This window comes from Cheilinus undulatus, linkage group 17 (assembly GCF_018320785.1).
Source record: "Cheilinus undulatus linkage group 17, ASM1832078v1, whole genome shotgun sequence".
Classification (NCBI taxonomy): domain Eukaryota; kingdom Metazoa; phylum Chordata; class Actinopteri; order Labriformes; family Labridae; genus Cheilinus; species Cheilinus undulatus.
In genome coordinates, this window is record NC_054881.1 from 29,309,599 (window position 1) to 29,325,301 (window position 15,703).

The 15,703-nt window shown below is 37.6% G+C and overlaps 1 protein-coding gene across 1 annotated transcript in view; it reads left to right on the forward strand.

Moving 5' to 3' along the window:
* phf24 (PHD finger protein 24) overlaps window positions 1-13,930 on the forward strand; it is a 48,784-nt gene extending 34,854 nt beyond the window's left edge. The window contains exons 6-8 of the mRNA XM_041811448.1: window positions 1,282-1,442; window positions 9,416-9,493; window positions 12,544-13,930. Coding sequence (XP_041667382.1) covers window positions 1,282-1,442; window positions 9,416-9,493; window positions 12,544-12,640 — 336 coding nt within the window. The 3' untranslated portion in view covers window positions 12,641-13,930. The remainder of the gene's footprint in view (window positions 1-1,281; window positions 1,443-9,415; window positions 9,494-12,543) is intronic.
* Window positions 13,931-15,703: the final 1,773 nt, after the last annotated feature.

Genomic DNA, 15,703 nt, shown 5'->3' on the forward strand with positions numbered 1-15,703 from the left:
TGGTGTGATCTGACACTGATGTACCTTGACCTTGGAGTTCAACTCTAATGTCTTTGGAGGTTGTTCTGGGCTCTTTTGTTACCATTTGTATTATCCGTCTCTTCCATTTGTCATCAATTTTCCTCCTGCGGCCATGTCCAGGGAGGTTGGCTATAGTCCTGTGGATCTTAAATTTCTGAATAATATGTGCTGCTGTAGTCACAGGAACATCAAGCTGCTTGGAGATGGTCTTACAGCCTTTACCTTTAACATGCTTGTCTATAATTTTCTTTCTAATCTCCTGAGACAACTCTCTCCTTTGCTTCCTCTGGCCCATGTTTAGTGTGGTACACACCATGTCACCAAACAGCACAGTGACTACTTGTCACCCTTTAAATAGGCCGACTGACTGATTACAAGTTTGTAGACACCTGTGATGCTAATTAGAGGACACACCTTGGTTGAACATGTCCCTATGGTCACATTATTTTCAATCTTTTCTAGGGGTACCATCATTTTTGTCCAGGCCTTTCATGAGTTTGTTTTTTAAAATAATTCTGTTGAACCACAGTTCAAAAACAATGTCTGATTTTCATTGGTTAATTTTCAATGAATTTTTATTTATTATCACTTTTGTCAGATTCAAGTTATTTCTGTGACCACTGTGGGGTTTTCTTTCATAAGCAGAGGGGTACCAACAATTTTGTCCATGTGTGTATGTACCGGCCAACATTAGAAGTGTTGGAGTGTCTGTGCAATCTCCGACACTAGAGAGTCTAAGATCCACCAAGCACAAAAAGTTATCAAAATTATTGAGTGCTGAATGTTTAAAATGACAATTGTTAATACCTACTTTCTATAGTTTGTTAGTATATGATCTCAGATCATTGTGATACATTTTTTTGGTTTGGAATACTACAAAGCCTGCATATGTTGCCTGTTGGCACTGAGAACTGGAGATAGCTAAACAAGAGTGATCAATAATTTTGCTAAAATGTCTTCTTGGTTAACTGTCGCTGAGCCAGGAGTTTGGAAATCTCAACAAATTTGGAGAATTGGAGTGAAGGACTTCCAAAGAAAAGGATTTTAGATTAGAAAGCACTTTTTTACTCTTGTAAACTTACTCAGGGTTCTGCTTTGTCAAGTTTTGACCTGCTCTGCCCAAATCTGTGGTATATTAGAGCTGACTAAAACCCACTGATAGGTGCATTATAACAACAAGGACCATAGCGATCATTTTTCCTTTGGACATTTTCATGTTTGTCTTAAAAAATCTTATGACTTTTTTTTTTTTTCCCCTAGAACTCACTGGTGCGTCTGTTGACTGCCAAGGAGAGAGACACAGCACGGTCAGTGTTCAAGGGTCTGGAAAAAGATGGAGTGATCACAAGGGCCGAATGCCGCCAGGCCCAGCAGTCCTGGTTCCACAAGCTCAACAAAGACTCACAGTCTTGCAATGTGAGGTAAGCACATCAAAAGTGAGCTTGTAGATATGGAGCAGGGCATAAAAAATTCAAATATTAGTTTGGCTAAACAGAAGTACTCAAAGTCTAGACTGAGATAAAAAGCAAATGTCTATGTACAAGTCGTGAAGGATTTTGAAGACTCAGGATCTCATCAGTATGCAAACTGCAGCTGGCAGAAGGCAAAAAAGGTTTTTCTGTGTAGGGAATAGAGACAGTGAAAAGGAAGACTGGAAGCAAGATAACAAGCAGCGTTCTCCTCCCATTACATATGCTTCCTCTTGTTAAGATTCCACTGTAAAAGTGTCCATTTCATTTACAGATTACATATTGCTTTATTTGCCCAGAATATCAAATGATGTTTGACTAAAAAAAAAAAAAAAAAAAAGGGTTTTAAGCATCAGTGTTTGACGAAAGAAAACTGGTTCAGTCAGAGTTTTCTCCCTGGCTGTAAACAAGCAGGAGCCAAAATTAGAAACATGCAAAATGTGTTTCTGCTAAAAGTTTCTGTTCAGATCATCGCTACTGCCCGTGAGACTGAAAAATAATTTTGTTACAGGTTTTAAAGTATGGTGATGCTGAACTAGACTTTTATCCTTAACTTTGAAACATGAGGACTTACCTCTAGGACTTGGAATGATTCAAACCAACATTAAACCATCATAATAGCATTCAATCACTGTCTTTGTAAAAGCTGCAGATATCTACATTAACATACATGTCTGTCTTACACTGAAAACCTTTATAATTAGATATGTTGCTCATGGTTCTTTTTTATTTGTTTATATTTAAATTCAAAGTGGGATGAGAAATTTGCTGTATTTTTTCATAAAGACATGGATAATTATCATCTGCATGATATCACCCTCTTTATTAGCTGCTTCCAGTAACTTAACTGTTATAATGCTCCAAACAGAATGACAAAGCTAGAAACTCAGTGGTCAACATGTGGAAGCATTAGGCAGATAAAAAATCTGATTTCAATCTTCTGTGTTGATAAAGACAAACAAAAGTTAATTAAATGATGGACATTTTCTTTACTAAAACAACCAAATGAAAAGAAGAGTTATTGCAGGTTTAGCGATAGCTAATCATTTCACTAAAATGGCATGTTGATGAATCCGCACTTCTTCTGTTGAGTAAATCTACACTGGCAGGTTTTCTTTAAATGGACAGACTTTAAATCACAGTCTGAGCCAATCAACTAATTGTATTTTCTCACTGCACTCTGACAAGCTGTACTGTGAGTCAGTAAGGCAACCATTCAGCAGTTTTTGCTTCATCGTCACAATAAAGTAAATTAAAGCGATTATGTTTGCACAAAAGAGTTACAAAAACAGAAATCAGTTCACTGTCTGCATTTTTTGGAAAAAAAAAAACGGCACAAGCTATGTGGACATTCGCTGATTACCTGAAGATCAATTGTAAGCTTATACTCTTGAATTTCAAGATGATGAAAAGAAAGATAATGTTCATTATTAAAAAAAGCAAACAAAATAAATGCAGTGGTCTCCAAAGATGATGGCATATGAAACATGGCATGGACCAGCATCAACACTGGAGTTAAACCATTATGTTTTTATGGTTTGTTTCTGCACTGGTGTAAGGATCTATTATTCAAATCGCCTGTGGCCAGTGTATGGAAATCAGAAACCACAGCCATGACCCTTCAGGTTTCTGCGTCAACTAAAGTTCAGTTTTGTGAAGCACAACCCCAAAAGCATCTTTAAGCTTGTGAGACATCTGATATAAACTCAAAATTAAATTCGTTATTTATGAGGGTTTTCACACATCAAAAAAAAAAAAAAAAAAATCCTGAAAATGTAACAGTTTTTTGGCTTCATTTTTGAATGATAACAGCCAAATTTTTCCTTCCAAGGTGGAAAGAGCACAAGACTATTGTACTCAAGTAGAAGCATGGTTACTCTGATTAAAATATACCCAAGCAGGCAAGCCTACTGGACAATTAATCTGCTCAGGTAAAAGTAATACATTAAAAGTTACTCAAAGTATCAAGCACTAAGATTAAAACCTGAGAGGTGGGACTTCAAAAGTAAATATGACCTTTCTTCCATGTGCATTTAAACAACAAGAGGGAACATCTGACCACTTTTATGAAAAGAATGCCTTTATAACGAAATGTAATGCATCAGAAAGCCTCATCTAGCTTTATTGTTTTCTACCCATTAATGGATGTTTTGTAAAAAGTAGCAATGTACAGGCCTTAATGATAAACTTAGCACAAAAAAAGGAAATTTGTGTTTTGTTGATTATTTCTTTGTTATAATGATGCTTCTTGGCAATTCTGCCAGTGCCAAACATCTTATTTTGCTCTTGTTATTGATTCTGGTTTTGAGCTTCTCGTAACACATATGAGCATGGGCAGTGGTCAGTTGGTGTCTGCTCCAAATACCGCTATGCCACGTTTAACTGATCTGAGTATGGCCCGTGCAATAGGGCAACTTCAACCTGATGTTCTACAAAACCAAGCTGCAGCACTATTTGGCATGAGCCCTTGTACCATCTCCAAACTGAAGGCCAAGTTCCACATAACAGGGGATGTCAGAGACATGCTGCAAAGTGGAGGATCCAAGAAGACTGTCTCCTCACCCTGTCAGTACTTAGGAACTGTAGGCTGTCTTGTACAGATTTGCAGTCAAGGTTTGCAAGATGATATGGCTGAAACACTCTGCCCAGAAAATCCAGAACAGACAGCATGCAGCCAACCTCTGGTCTCATAGGGCTGCTAGCAGTCCTGACCTAAACTTTATTGAGCACTTTTGGGATCAGCTTGGTCATGCTGTTTGTGCCAGAGTGACCAACACAACCACATGGGCTGACTTGCAACAAATTCTGGTTGAAGATGGGATTCCATCCCACAGAAGTGTGTTAACAGGCTGGTGACCAGCATGAGGAGGAGGTGCCAGGCTGTTGTGGCTGTGTATGGTTCTTCCACACGTTACTGAGGCTCCTGTTTGTTATATGAATAAATGATCAAATTACCAATATGTCTTGTTTCTTCAGACTGCAATCATCTAATCCAGCAAACAAGAGTCACAGGCAGAATAATCTGTTTGGCATTGACAGAGAAGATATAGCAAATTCTTCTGCTCTGCTGCTCATCCCACAAATGCATCTTCTTTACAAATGTGGTACAATTTAAAAGGGAAAACAAAACAGACTTTTCAAGACAGTATAAGATGGAGTAATTATTGTTACTACAACAAAATGATCTACTAAACACAACTGTCCTTACCTTTTGTGCTAAGTTTATAACATCCCTGATATATACTTCAGTATTAGTAAAATTACTGATAATAAAAAGGCCTGCTTAATTTCAGTATTGGCTGATGTGTAAATGCATCACGTAAAAGTCAGTAAAATTCCCTGTTTCAACAAGTTCTGTTGTTGTGCTATCATAAAGCAAATTCATCAATTTTTCCTATTACCAACAGGTTCTTTGCTCTTTAGTTTATACTGTAGACATCATTACTGACCCTTACCATCGATATAAAACCTAAAATAAAATCATTTATATCATGTCATGCCTCCTGAGACCCCCCCCACCACCACCACCACCATTACCAACGCCACCAACACTGAAAGAACATGTGTGTGAATTTGATTAGAATGAAACTGTGAATCTTTGACAGGAGTCCCTGTGTATTGCATGACAACTGGAGTTTATTAATGCTGTTCAAACTGCAGGGGAGTTTTTGGCATTTGAAGATCACTAAATAATGAAAAGAAATGCTCTATGCGGCAGAATGCAATGTTCAAACAACAGCTGATCGCAATGAATTTACATAAAAGAGTTTGTGCAATATTGTCTTTGTCCTTTCACAATGTGAAATATGATACATGCCAATCAAGAATCAACAAAAAATGCTTGTTTCTTATCTTATTTGAGACAAAAAAATATATATTTTAAATGTATTCTGTGCTCCTACTCATGCCCTGGGTACTTATCATTGTTGATACATGCTGAGGATAAAAAGTGTTGATATTGATATCTCGGTGTTATTGATGGTGCTGGTTGCCTTTGCTTGGAACTCGCTTGGGACTGATTTTTAGAGGCTCCTCAGGCAGACTCTCTGCACAGGGCTGTTTGCGTTTTGTGTTGAGATCAGTCAACATGAAACACCTGCAATGGCTACAGGGTGTAGCCACAATAACTTGTACAGAATATAGTGGAGGTAACACAACAAGCCTGGACTAGTGCTTACCTTTACAGAGCCTTTGTTGATATTGGATCAAAGGAGAGACTTTATAACGCAATCTGGTGAAACTCCATCATAAAGAACAGCCTGAAAAGTAACTGTGGACATGAATCAGCTCCTCTTTGATAAAATCTTAACAAAATAATAATCAGAAAGCTGTTTTTCTGGATGATTATTGGACTGAATTGCACTGAGCAGCTGTTTTCATAGTGTCATCCACAAATCTTGATATTTAACAATATTTATGGCAGAAATCACCATGTTTCAATGTTTGATAGTAAGAAAGATATCAGATAAAATCTTTCTGCTCAGCTGTACACTCCCAGGCAGACCTCATCAGGGTGATAATGAGAGGAAAATAAGCTCTGATTGACTCTGATGAGGTTACATTTGTTTGTGCTCACTGTGTATTTGTGTGACATTATGATTGTGCATTTTTGTTGAATAAGTGTTCAGATCTCATCATGCAAAGAAAATATCAATCCCAAGGGAAAGTCCTGCTTTAAAGAGGAAGATCTACACTGTCTTGGATGTACTTTTCACCTCTCTTATGTGTTGTGTATCTCTGCATGTGCATGCATTCATTACTGCGTATAACCTCATCTGCTTCACCATATTATCCTCTCACCTATTCAACCATGGCATTCCCCACAGACTCATGGGACTCTGCTCTCCTATAAATTGTGGGTGAGTGTGACTCAGCACTGCATGGCTTGTCTCCTTTTCCTCATTTCAACATCCTTGAGCACAAGTATTCTCAGACGACCCCTCAATATAGATTATTTTAGACTCTGAATATAGTCCTTGCCCTAAGAAAGTAAGAGCCCTCATGACCTGCCACTGGATCTGTTTACAATCATGCAGCAATTGCAGCCACGCACATCTTCAAATGATGTTTGATATTTAGAATGGGAGTCCTTAATGTGATCAGGTCTTGCTATAAGGAAGCGTGAATAAGATTCCGGCTGGCCTCTTATGATAGGGATCAAAAGAAAGCTTTTTGTTCTCTTTGGGGAACTAATCTTTAAAAGCCTCACTTATCACTTTAAGAGGATGCTTTAGAGCAGACTGTTTGGAGTGTGCACTGTGCATATCAGGTCCACACCTAACTCTAAAATGCAGCTTCACTCAAGCTCATCAAAAAAAGCAAATATCAAATGAGTCAGAAATGTCGTCTCTATTTGATTTCTGAATTACAGACATTCAGAGCCTGCAGTCAGAGTGAAATGGAGCTTTAAATGAGGCATCAATCAGGGAGTTCAAATCAGGTAGCATATTGAGGTATTTTGCACTCATCTTCTGCCTCCTTTACTAGACTGACAATTGGGAATTGAACATAATCAAACTGATGCTGAAAGATGATGCAGAGATGTCTGATGGAAGTCACAACCACAGACAGATGACAGTTGTTTCAATGAAGGTAAAGGAATCAGGATATGAAAGTTAAAACTCACTGTGGTGTCATATCAGCTGTATGAAAATAACAGCATGCTACACTGTAAAACCAAATAACTTAAACACACTTAAAAGATTTACTGAAACTGATCATGATGAAGTTTTTAAGAAGTTGAAATACAGTTTTAAATTGAAGTAATTGAAAAACAGAATTTGATTAGTAGCTGGTACGTAGCCATTTAAAGTGATATCATTTCAAATTTACTTGTACATTTATGTTGGGTTAAAAGCTCAGCTTCAGCTTTACTGAAGAAATTTTCCTACACTCAATCCAACTCAAAACAACATGTTTAAGTATTTTTGTAACGCTACATATTCTTCATCTATTGCAACTTTTCCTAAATTCAAGCTCAGACTATATCGATTTAGACAGATTCTGGCCTGACTACACTGATAAACATTTTCAGCCCAAAACTACTCCTCTGTTTTAGTTCAAGAACTAAAAACTCAAAAAGAAATTTAGTTACATTTTCAAGTAGATTCAACAAGACAAATCTTTGTTTAACTTTATTTTTTCTTTGAAATACGTGTAATTTCAGTTGAACTCAGCTTGAGACACTGACTCATACGTTCATTGCAGCCTAACACAATAATTTGAATAGTATGGTTTGTGATTCCCACCCACTAGTAGTATTCATCACCACCACCTTTAACAATGCCTGCACAGTAAGTATCTGAATTTTTCCCCCACACCTCATCACTCAATTTATCAGAGAATGGTTAACTTTTCAACTATATGTATCTTGAACACAGGCAGTCAAACTCATTTTCAGGAAGTACTCTTTTCGCTCATGGTGCAAAAGTGTTGACCATCAAAATCAACAATAATCAATCAGAGAGATGAACAAAGGAATCCCAGCAGTGATCTCTGTACAACATTCAACATCTAAACTAACCTGATCACATTTAAATATATCTAAACACATATGAACACTCTCCCCAGATTTGTTTCCACCAATCTGATGAATCATCACTGCCATGTCTTTAGTTAGCAGTTCATCTATTCCTGATTGTTAGAAAAGCCATTTTTCACTAAATTGAAATACCCACAATGCATCACATGGGCCATTTATTCATGGATAATGTAGTATTTTGTAGTTTTGAAACACAGAATGAAACTGAGTAAAGGTAACAAAGTCAGGCTTAGTTATGTGGATGAACTTTGGAAGATTGGCTTACATTACCTAAATATTACTCTTGTTTAGGAAAAAAATCACACTGTCTTGTATTTTTAACAAAAGAAGCTTACAAAATTAGATTTACTTATTTCAAGCTGGTCTTGTAGTGTTACATAATTAACCACGCATCCAAGACCATGACTCGAAAACTAGCATGTATGAGATTTTTTTTTGTCATTATGACCTGACACCAACGGTGTGAATCCTGATGCCTACCAATAGGAGAGCACTTGCTCCTTATCTTTGCATCATCGTTTACCAGAGTCCCCACTTTTTCTCCCTCTGGGAGACTAATGTGTACATTTAATTTAATCTTATATACGTTATTGCATGCATATCATAAGTTCTATCTGAAGGAGAGCCAGTCCATATGGCTCTCTTCTTGATACAGCCATAATTTTTATCCATAGCCCAGTCCATAATTGTTTCTTGTTTGTTGTTTTTTCCCAAAGTGTTAGAGTCACTGGTTGGGATCACTCTTGTAGTTTGGCTAGTCTGAGAGATTAAGATTTTTGTAGCTGTCATGAACAACCAAAAAATCATGTAGTCTAAGTCTTTATGATACAGATGAGGGGATGGTTGTCAAATAATTTGAGTACAACGACAAAAAAACTGAAAAAACAAACAAACAAACAAACAAACAAACAAAAAAACACTTTGAATGACAGAGTACTCTATATGTAAAGCTAAAAATGTGTTTTATCAACTTAGAAAAATAGAGCTGAAATAGCTATTTTGAATTTTTAAGTAAGAACAACTCCATGTTTTTTAACAACCTACTACTGTTTGTTTTTACAGAGTACTTTGCCCTAAATAGCCAATTGCCCTAAATACTTGGGAATTCATGCAAATCTAATGCTTTTAACAACTGTGTTCTTGAAATCCTTTCATAATTTAGCAAATTCATTTTCTCAAATCTAAAATCTTTCTGGCAGAGAAGTATTTTTTAGGAAAACACTGCAAGTCATTAGCTGGTCAGTTTCATTTTTTGAATAAAATAAATTAATCATTTTTCCCTTTTTTTGTTAGCCTAAGAAAATGATATGTCCTGTCCTGATTGGTACTGGAGCTGAATAACTAATAATTTTCTGTGTGTTTTCCTTTTATTTGTCTGTTGCAGTATAAGTCATGTTGGCCCCATATGTGAGAGCAGTCCAGCCAGCTCTGGCAGTGAACAAAGCAAGACCGATGAAAGCAGGTTTGTCCTCTCTTAATTACCTTGAGTTCATCTAAGGTGGTGGGCAGTGTCACTGAACACTACCCAATAATAAAACAGCCTTGCGGTAAACACCAGTGTGTGGAAACTCTCTCCTCTCTGGCTTTTACCTCTAAAAGGCTTTGCTTGCAGCTTCCTTTCAGCAGAACAATTTGCATAACTCTGTCCACCCTGTTAGAATGAGCCAGACCTTTCCCCTGAACCAGCATACCTATGACTCTTGTGACCTGGCAGAGGCCTCCATTGTGCAAAGGCAATGGATATTCATTGATAAAAAACAATGAGACGTATTTTAAGTGAATCATTGCAACAAGGCTACAGCATTGACGACTTCTTTGCCCCTTCAAATGACCTGGAACTCACTTTCTATCTGTAGCCAGATAATGGAGACAAATCCTCTTTGGCATATCATTACTTCTGAGACTTTTCTTCATGCCCCATTACAAGAATTTGCAATAATTGAGGCTAATGCACCAGCTCTTCAGTCAGCCATCCACAGGAAACCACAATTACAGAGAGCTACACAAGAGAGTCTTATTAAGTTGAATACTAATTAGCATTAACATGCTTTGAACGAGGTCTGACAAACAATGTTTTTATAAATGAATTTTCAAGGCATAGTGAAGCAAATGAAGCTAAACAGAAGCCATACGCTGACTATTCTGATGTTGAGTAATTTGTACAGCTTGATGGTTGTATTGTACTATAAGATGGCTTATGTGTAAGATAATACCTTCTCTTATGGCTGGGTTATTATATGCTTGACAGCTGTGACGGACAAATAAGGCTCATATATAAACTTCTGCATATAGCCTTTCAGCTCTTTTCATCTTCAACACCGTTTTGAACAACCCTTTTGCTCCTGCAAAATCATAAAGCTTTAGTAACGGGTCTTAGCTCGTAACACAGCTACATCATATAGCTGGAGATTAAAGTTGAAATGGCAAGAATAAAGTTCAAATGTCCAGGATAAAGGCAGAATCTGAGTATAAAGTCAAAATTTTGAGAATAAAGTTGACATACAATTTTGAGAACAAAGTGGAAATTTTGAGAATAAAGTCAAAGTTTGTTATAACAAATAGCGGATCTTAGACGCTGTGAGCTTAAAGAGAAAGAATGTCTTTGTTGTAAATCCAAAGTACTGTATAGTTTCATATGTTAATCAATATAAGGCACTATTTTAGAGACAGTCAAGATTTACTATTCACACAGGATTACTATTATCTGTTAACCTGTGTCAATTTATGAATTACCTGATGACTTCAGCGTTTGGTGAGATTCATTTGCACAGGATAAACGAAGTCAATGTAAACAAATTCACCAACATTTCTGAGTGTGTGTATGGTAGCAGCAATGAAATCACACGCTGAATTTTTGTTTCTAAATACCATGCAAAAATGTGTTGTATTCCCCGTCACGTTTTGCAGCTGGCATTGTCTTCATGTTTTATACACATGCTGTTCACTAGAGTTTCCAATAGACAGTGTGTGCCACAGTGTTCCTATTTTGTTTTTTTAGGATTTTCAGCAGGCTGTTCATGATCAATAAACAAGTGAACAATCTCTCTTTGCTCTCCCATTACATATCAAGGTCAGGTCCGTCACCTGTGCGTATCTGCAGCTGATCGGACAGCGAGGAAGAGGAAAAGGGATACAAGCTCTGCTTTATCTCTTCTGTTAATGAATGAGAGAAGGGAGATGTTATTCTGCACTCTCTCACTCTTTCAATTTTGGATTGTCGCTTATCCAAAACACAGATGGCGAGACCACAGTTGTGAGGAGAGTTGTTAGTGTGTAATGATTCCAAATCCCACTCTTTCAATTTTACCCCAACCCCAAATGATCCCAAAGTGAAGGGCATCAACTGCATATTAGCATGGAGGGTCATAACAGTGCTCATCTCTCTTTCCTCTAGTGCCCATTGCAAAATGCCAATTGGCTGGGCCCCTGAAAAACTCAGAGAATGGTCCCTCCCCAGTTTTGATTTACTGATAGTATCAGTTTATCTGTGTTCAGTAGCATTGATGCAGCATCCTGGCTTACAGGTACCTCATTTTGGAACTGCAGAGTGTATCAAGCTATTACTGGGTTCTGATGTTCAAATTATTTATTAGTGCCACTTTTTGAAACTTTTCATCACTGTTTCCATATTTGCCACATTTGTTTCTACATTAAACCTATTTTTGTCGCTTTAAGCCATTCTTAGCTACTTTTAACCTTTTTCACTACTTTATCAAATTTTTGTTTTTCCATTTTTAGCCAATTTTGTGCATCTTTTAACCCATTTGACCACATTATAACCTTTTTATACCATTTTTGCTGACCATTTCTGACACTTTTTCCTGTCCTTTCCTTTCTGTTCATCCAAATTTTCTGCTTTGTCCCTTTATTGCCTCTTTAAACCTATTTTTACCATTTTTAACCAATTTTTTGTAACTTCTTAACCAATTTTCAAGACTTATTTCCATTATTTTTGGCACTTTTAACCTGTTTTTGCCACTGATAACTTATTCTTCGCCACTTTAAACTGCTTTTCACCATTTTTACTTCCTATTTTTGCCACAAATAGCCCTTTTTGACATTTTATGCCACATTTTGCCATATTTAACCAATATTTTGTACCACTTTTCAAATTTCAATTCAATTCACTAAAATATAATAACTCAGATCAGTTCAGTATAATAGTTTAATGCAGTTTTTAATACAATATATCATGGTACAAAGTGCAATAATGAGACCTATTGATGAATTTTTAATTGCTCATTCACAACAATAGAGATCTAAGCCACTGAGGCTTTGGCTATAGAGGCAACAAAATAATAAAAATGAAAAATAAAACTGACAAAAGAAAAAAACACAAGCTATTGTTACACAAAAATCATATTCACTATTGACATTTCTCCTTTTCAGTGTTGTATTCTTCGGTACCTCTACATTTTCCTCAGTTTGAAACTTTATTCCCACTCTTTTTCATATGCTAGATTGCATCAGTTTGTTTTGACTTGTAAGTAATAAACTCTCTCTATTCTACAGGCCAGTGACCTGGGCAGACTTTTTAAGGGAGAGCGCCATCTATATTCTGGCTGCACGGCCCAATAGTTCTGCCATGCACGTCCGTCTGCCTCTATAGTCCAGGAGCCGCCACTGCACCCTGCAGAGAGAAGGAGAGACGTAGAGGGTGAACCCTATAGTCTACAGATGAGCAGAGGAAGTTAGACGCACGATGACGTAGGGACAGCCACTGAGTGAACTGGATAAAGCACTAAGAGACAGCAGATCAAGCCATCAACAGAATCTCTCCACCTCTGTTACCTTTAACTCACAACACTGACAACACACACGCTCTGACTGATACACACAACAAAAGTGACAGCAGCTGTCACAGGACCAAATTCCACAATCTGACGGCTTCCAAAAAATATGTGAGAGATAGGACAAAGAAGACAACCACCTACTCATAAATAGTCAGTCAGATTTGAAAGTTCTGAGAGAAAAAAATCATGTACACTATCAGACAAGCTCACACCCTGTATTTATGACAAGTACTGCACTCTGTGCCCCTCTAACTTAATAACACGCCTCTCCATGTGGGTACCTTAGCGTGATACATTATTATTATTATTTCAAGTATTCATTTCTTTGGCCTCATCCTGTCCTCAAAATAGTTACATGCTTCTGTAATAGGACTGTGTTATTTGCCATTGCTAATGTTATTCACACTACACAGAGGCACATGTAAAGTCATTGTTTGTACTGTTAGATGATTGGTTAGGCTTCTGGAAGGAGATGAACCCTGCAGCTGCCATTATCAGAACATATACCAAACAGAAATGGTAAGCTATCTGCATACATATTATATGAGAACTGCTACTCATATCAGTATAAATTATTATTACGCATTAAAAGCAGTATTTATTCTTGTATCCTCTGATATATCCTCTTTTTTCCCCATTCTCATTCAAGAATCTATGTTCCTCTCAAGTACTAACTGTGAAAACGGATGTGAAGTGAATGTTAATGAAAGCTAACTCATTCATTGATGTGTATATACTGCCATATAGTACATTTTGTCCCTGTTGTACTCAGAGCTGCTCATAGACAAGGTGGAAACATCCTCCGTCTTGTTCTGGTGTCATTATTTGCACTCAGGGAATGAGCTGTAGATGGACTACTGTATGACATAATCACTGTAATGATATATGGAAGGGAAATGGTGCAAACATTGTTCCTTGTCAATGTGCTGAACCACTTTAACAGATATGGTTGGAAGTCTATCATGTTACAGTTAATATAATTTAAATGCACATAAAACTCCTCATAGAATCACTGGAAACATGCTGTAACAGTAGAACTTCATGTAGTGTTGATGCTATGTATTAAAGGTTCTGCCAGATGTGAACAAAGAATGAATAGTAATGGTCTGAGGGATATGTCACAATGCTGAAATAAATGCATGGCGTTTACTCTCCTTCACTCTCGTGGTTGTGTGTCATTTTATTAAAGCAATATACTGATGAAGAAAAAAGGCTAATACATTAACAGTTTTTGACATGATTTAAACCACTGACAAAGTTTTCTGTAAGTTTGATTTTTATGACAAAATAAGATATACACTCACTGACCACTTTATTAGGCACACCTGTTCAAATGCAAAAAGCCAATCAGCCAATCACATGGCTCCAACTCAATGCATTTAGGCATGTAGACGTGGTCATGACGACTTGCTGAAGTTTCTACCGAATGAATGGGGAGGAAAGGGGATATCAGTGACTTTGAACATGGCATGGTTGTTGGTTCCAGACAGGCTGGTCTGAGTATTTCAGAAACTGCTGATCTACTGGGATTTTCACACACAACCATCTCTAGGGTCTACAGAGAATGGTCCAAAAAAGGGAAAATATCCAGTGAGCTGCAACTGTGTGGATAAAATGCCTTGTTGATTTCAGAGGTCAGAGTACAATGGGCAGACTGGTTTTGAGATGATTGAAAGACAACAGTCACTCAAATGACCACTCATCACAACCAAGTTATGCAGAATACCATCTCTGAACACACAACATGTTGAACTTGGACTTCAGCAGCAGAAGACAAGACCAGCTGCCACTCCTGTTGGCTAAAAAAGGAAACTGAGGCTAGAATTTGCCCAGACTCATCAAAATTGGACAATAGGAGACTGGAAAAACATTACCAGGCTGATGAGACCTGATTTCAGCTGTGACATTCAGATGTTCAGGTCAGAATTTTGCATAGACAACAGGAACCAAGATCCATCCTGCCTTGTATTAACGGTTCAGGCTGGTGGTGGAAAACATGACAATGAGTTCACTGTACTCCAGTGGCTTCCACAGTCACCAGATCTGAATCCAACAGAGCACCTTTGAGGTGTGGTGGAATAGGAGATTCACATCATGGATGTACAGCCAACAAATCTGTAGTAACAGTCATAATGCTATCATGTCAATATGGATCAAAATGTCTGAAGAATGTTTCCAACACCTTGTTGAAACTATGCCATGAAGAATGATGGCAGTTCTGAAGGCAAAAGGTGGTCCAACCTGGCTCTAGCAAAGTGTTCCTAACAAAGTGGCTGGTGAATACATATTAAGACGATTTTCCAATATTTTACCACACTCATTTTACCCTCTACCTTTATGAGCCTTCAAGGTCCAGCTGCCGAGAAGCGTCCCCACAGCATGATGCTGCCACCACCACGCTTCACAGTTGGGATGGTGCAGTGTTTGGTATCCACCAAACATGGTGTCCAACAAAAAACGAATAATTAAGACTATACCTTTTGTTGTTTGATGCTTATCCTAAACAGGTCCTCCTCTTTTTTGTGGGACTCTGTAAAAATACCAGTGCAAGATTGAAAACTATCCTGTGTTTTTACTGCAAGCATGGTCACTTTTATGCTGCAATAACTCTGGACCAAATTTCACTAGTTATTGTCAGTGAACGTGTAAAGTGCTTTTTCTAGTCTTCTGACAACTCAAAGCTCTTCACCTGTTCACCCTACATTAACAATGATGGCAGAGCATGTGTTGGAAATGTCCATGGGTATGAACTTGTCCCACTCATACACATTTGCAAGCAACTGATGCTACACTGGGAGCAATTTGGGGATAAGTGTGTTGCCTATAAGGTCTACAACATATGACTTCAGGAGCTAGGGATCTAAATCCCCTTTCTTGAA